This window comes from Lathyrus oleraceus, chromosome 3 (assembly GCF_024323335.1).
Source record: "Lathyrus oleraceus cultivar Zhongwan6 chromosome 3, CAAS_Psat_ZW6_1.0, whole genome shotgun sequence".
NCBI lineage: Eukaryota > Viridiplantae > Streptophyta > Magnoliopsida > Fabales > Fabaceae > Lathyrus > Lathyrus oleraceus.
The window spans coordinates 177,363,435-177,369,134 of NC_066581.1; the positions used below are offsets into that span (position 1 = coordinate 177,363,435).

Below are 5,700 nucleotides of genomic sequence, written 5' to 3' on the forward strand. Positions count from 1 at the left end.
CCTTTTCCCTATTCATTTGCGAGTAAAATTTAGTTATCACACTCATTCGAGCAAGAACAATCAAAACGGTTCCATGGAGTACCATAAATGTAAAGAATCCTAATACTTTCCCCTTGCATAACCGACTTCTTTACCCAACATATCTCTTTCTTCCGGGTTTTATCGATGTTTTTTCTTTCCTTCGGGAATAAATAAAGTTCTGTGGCGACTCTGTTGTATGTTCGAGCGTTCAATACATTCAGGTATATTTCCGCTAGCTTCCGATATCATAAAATATATATATTTTTGTGTGATTTTGAATGTGTTCGGAAATATATCTCCAAAGATATTAAGAATAATTTTGGATTTTCATAAGTTATATATATATATATATATATATATATATATATATATATATATATATATATATATATATATATATATATATATATATATATATATATATATATATATATATATATATATATATATATATAAAGGTAGGAAGAGGTTTCCCAAAGTTTTTAAAAACACATAATGAAGATTTTAAATAACCGGCAGTGGAAGGCCAAAAGAGGCCCAGCCCAGAAAACACATAATGAAGATTTTAAATAACCCTAATTCTAGATAGATATGAATCCTACTTCTCCTGGATTGGCGTCACAGAGCTACACTAACATTCAGGGTCTTCTCCATAATAAAGGTTTATTCTTCATAACAATCATTATCTCAACACAAAGCCCCTCTCTCGTTCAGCTTCCAGAATTTGTCGTTCGCTAAGGTAGGTGTCATTCCTCTAACTCAATTTTCTTTTGTAGCTTCTAATTGGAATATGAAATTTTACAAAATAATAATTTCTGAAAATTTGATTGATTATGCTGTTAATTCAAATTCTAAAACTTGTTCATTACTCTTTGCAGCAACAATGAATACTCTGAAAAAAATCAATAGTGAGTCAACTGAGTTGCCAGATTGTATTATATCGCATATCTTTTCCCTGTTAAGTTTGAAAAATTTGGTAAAAACGAGTGCTTTGTCCAAACAATGGTATCACGAATGGGGATTAAGGAAGGACCTTACTTTTGATCTCCATAACATGTTTGACTATAGTACAGTTCCAGAGTTACCAACAACCCTTCCACCCTTTCAACAGATTCAATTTCAATTTGCCGCAAGTTTGTATAATTTCATGCAGACTTATCCTGGTGACATGATAAGTTCAATCCGAGTAAAATTTCCATTAGGTATCGATCATACTTATGCCATTGATGGATTGATTCACAAAGGAGTTCTTAAAGGGGCCAATCGTATTGAGCTGCTCTTCGCATGTGAAACTGATTTTAATATACAGCCCTACAAATTTTTATTTCCTTTCTTGTCTGGCCCTAATTCTCTCACATATCTGCACCTACAGAATTGCCACCTAGCAGCAACTATGGAATTTTCTGGATTGAAGAATTTGAGGACTCTTGTGTTGACTATAGTTCCTGTGAAGCAGAATATGCTTCATTATCTCTTTTTCAACTGCATCCATCTTGAGAACTTCTCTCTTAATCAATGTCTGTTCCTATCTGACTTAAAAATAACTAGTCCATCATTGCTTCATTTGAACATTAACTGCGGGCCTATCATTTCATGGAGGAATATTGATATCATTGCATCAAAACTCTTATCCATTGAATTTTCTTCTGACTGTAACTACGACCGTTCATTACGCATGGTGAACATTAAGTCTCATATGTTATTCAAGTTTAGCTACAAATGTGGTAACATTTCTAATCTTGTTGATTTTTCTGGACTGAGAAATGTGACAACAATTGAGTTCGATGGACTCCGTGAATGTCTCCAAAGTGAAGTCATAACTCATTTGTTTTCTGAATGTCTCCAACTTCAAGATGTCACCTTTAAGGAGTGCAACATAAAGTGTGATATGAAAATTAGTGGTGCAAAATTGCGTCATTTGAGAATTATTGATTGTCTCTATGAGAGTCGGTGTTCGTATAAGATAGATATTGATGCTTTTAATCTCTCATCCTTTGAATATAGAAGTCACACGATCATGAACCCCATAATCTCTGTTTGGGCTCCAAAGTTATTGAAGGTTTTTTGGGATGCAGGTTCAAGAATGGAAAATGTATATAACTTTGGTACAATTGCAAGATTACATCTGCTTGAGGATTTAACTATGCATCTGGGCCTTTCACAGGTGAGTCACTCAAAACCCTTACAGGCTACTAGATATTTATGTTTGTCATAATAGCTTTTAATTCACTTCAAGTTTCTGGTGTAAACAGATATCCGTGTTAAGGAAGGATTTGGTTCGATTTCAAAATCTTAGACAATTGAAATTGTTTATTGTCGGAGCATATAAACCTGAAAGGGACTACTTGTGGATTTTAGATATTGCAATGGCTTCTCCGCATCTCCAAAAACTTTCTCTAACGGTGAGTTATTCAACCTGTCTGTCCATTCTTTTTTAATATGTTACTGTTTACGTTTTGTATGGATAGTATTTTTGTGTTAAACATAAAAACTTTGTTTTAAAAATTGTGCATTGATTTGGTTAAAAATTTATAATTTATAATTTATAAATTTTTCATCTCGAACTTTCAATTTATGGATTTAACAAGTTTTCTTAAGTAAAAAATTAGCATTATCCTTTTTCGAAATAGTCATTCTTCCTTTTTTTTAATATTTATGTTATTAAACTTTCAATTTATGTGATTAAACTTGACTTGAACAGTTTCATTCTTCCTTTTTTAATATTTATGATTATTAGAAACTTAATTTGTTTTATTATTAGAAAATAAATAGATAATTTTGTAGATAGAATCCCATATAGATAGTTTAGTATGCTTAATTACCTAATGGTTGTAACTTTTCTTAGCTACCTAAATAAAATTTCAAAACTAATTGTTATTTTTATGTGTATTATAGATCATAGAAATAGGAATTTATAATTTAATTCAATTGGAAAGTTCCTTAGTTATAAGGGCATAAAATAGATATGTACTCTAAGAACTTTTAGAGTCATAAAGGGAATTTTATTGAATGTGTAACATAGTTGCAAAGATATTACTCCAATTTGTTGAAATTTGCACAATTAATTTCAACCTTCTCGTGAGATAAGAACAATAGCAAACAACTCTATTTTAATTTTACAGTGTTTATAAACTTTAAGTTCTCTAAAATAAGCTAGCGGTTTGCTTTTGTAAAACAATGTACAATCTCTTATTTAAACTAAAATAATAAATAAGTCCTGCATTTTTTTTATATGCCTGATGGAATTTTAAAATGTATGTAAATTATGTATTTTAATACTATGATTATTACTCAATTTTCAGATTAGAAATGGAAATTCGAAAACATCACATATGGTTGGATCTCAGAGGCAAAGAAGAGAACATGTCAGGTTTATTCATAAGGATTTAAAGTATGTGGAGTTACATGGTTGTGTTTGCTCCATAACTGTAATCGAGTTAGCTAGTCATCTATTGAGGAGTGCAACCTTGCTTAAACAAATTACTTTCAGTTGTCGTCACAATTTCTATATAGGCGCTGGAAGATGGACTTTGGATTTCGATGGTTGTTGTTGGTTTGAGCGGAATTTTATTCATGAGCATCTAAAAGATGAAGTAAATGAACAATGTCGGCTCATAATTTTGTAGTGTTATGTTATTTATTTATAATGAATTATGTCTCTGTTGTGTTCGTCGTCTGAAATGTGGTAATTGATGACTGATAATTGATAGTTGATGATTATCAATCATAAATTATAAATTATAAGCTATCATTTATCGGTTATCAGCTAATTTTTTAAGACATTGCTGAAATATAAAATTCACCCTTAAAGAAGTTTTTAGTAGCAGTTATTGATTTATATCAATTACCATATGTGAGCTTGAAAACACGCAAGTGAAGAGTGTTTGTAATCCAATGTAAACCAAACAAGTATAACAAAATTCTATACACAAAAGCATTTAAAGTTTAAAACTTTTCGCAATTACCACAATAAAACACAACGGCCATTAATTACTACCTGCTATGGCTATTAATTACCAATCTTGTATTTAAGTGATCTCTATCGGTTATGGTGGAAAATTTGATGTAAGTTTAAAAGAGTCATCCCTACGTTAATTAGGTGAAAATTTTAATTAATTAATAATTATAATGTGTCACTCATTAAAATTTAACTTTAACCTAGTTTTTCAGTTTTGTTGCATAAATACTTTCTCCCTCTTTATTCAATTCATCTCAAATTATTTCTATTCTTTTTTATTTTTCGAGTGATTTATTGTGTCATTAATGACTGATTTTTTTCAGATACTACGAGTGGTTTAAAAACCATATGAATGTGTATTTCTTCGAACGATTTATTACGGTGCAAGTGATAATCATAAAATTGAACGAGTTATTTTATCATGGAGACGTCGTCGAAACTCGGCTGCATTGCATAATTATTGGCATTACGAAGAAATGTCTTAAGAAAGCGACATAGTAATTTTCTTTGTGGAAAAATTTTCAAAACCGAAAACAACAATTTTAAGACGTTCCTTTAACTACCATGACTACTGAGGAAATTATCGGTACTACTGCGATTGCTACTGTCTCTGACAAACCATTCAAGTTTGAGGGTTCTCTCTTCAAACGTTGGCAAGCTAAGATGAAAATTTTCTTAACTTTAAAGAAGGTTGCCCACATTCCGAATGAGGATATCCCTGTTGTTCCTTCTGGATCATTCGAACAAATTAATGGTAAGAACTTTGCAGATTCAAATTGAATTACTAAAACTGATGAATCTGTGAGTAATTTACAAGTCAGGAAAGAAATCGGCTTATGGCATGAGAGTGACTATCTTTGCAAAAATCACATTTTGAATAGTCTTGCTGACGATCTGTACGAATACTACAGTAATTGTAAGACTGCTAAACAAGTATGGGAAGCTCTGCAGAAGAAATATGATACTGAAGAAGCAGGTGCAAAGAAATATGTTGTCAACTGCTACTTGAACTATAAGATGGTGGATTAAAGGTATGTGGAAGCTCAAAGTCACGAAATTCAAAAAATTGCCCATGAAATCATAACTGAAGTTATGCCCCTCGATGAACAATTTCAGATTGCTGTTATAATTGACAAACTGCCTCCTGGTTGAAAAGATTTCAAAAATTTGCTTCGGCACAAAACAAACGAGTTTTCAATCGAGAGTCTGATCATTCGCCTCTGAATTGAAGAGGAAGCTAGGAGACAAGATCATAAAGATGAAATCTTAGTTATTTCTAACAACAACAAGAGATTCAGTGCGGTTTTGAAGCCTACGGGAAAACCATTAAAGAATCGGGACCGCAATGTTGTGAACCAAATTAAGAATGGGGATCCCTTAAGGACCTCATATGCTCCGATTGCTAGATAACAATCACCACCTCAGAGAAATAGCGCTTTGATCTTCACTTGCTTTAATAATGGAAAACTGGGTCATATGGCTAACAAATGTAAGAGCAGGCCTAAACCTGTTGGCTATAATGCACAGGTTAACCTGATTGATGAGCAACTAATTACTATGATCACCGAAATCAACATGGTTGGTGGATAGACACTGGCGCCTCACGTCATGTCTATTATTATCGTGCTATGTTCAAGAAATACACAAATGCTGAAGATAAGAACGTGTTATTGGGAGATGCTCACACCACTAATGTTGTTGGAATTGGAGATGTTGAGTTG

At 32.1% G+C, this 5,700-nt stretch overlaps 1 protein-coding gene across 1 annotated transcript; it reads left to right on the forward strand.

Moving 5' to 3' along the window:
• The first annotated feature begins 523 nt into the window (after positions 1–523).
• On the forward strand, positions 524–3,681 carry LOC127126098 (uncharacterized). Its single transcript, XM_051054950.1, has 5 exons — positions 524–760; positions 900–1,922; positions 2,097–2,185; positions 2,274–2,423; positions 3,324–3,681. Exons 2-5 carry the CDS (start codon positions 905–907, stop codon positions 3,645–3,647), a joined length of 1,581 nt encoding a protein of 526 aa, XP_050910907.1. The 5' UTR covers positions 524–760; positions 900–904; the 3' UTR covers positions 3,648–3,681.
• The last annotated feature ends 2,019 nt before the right edge of the window (positions 3,682–5,700 follow it).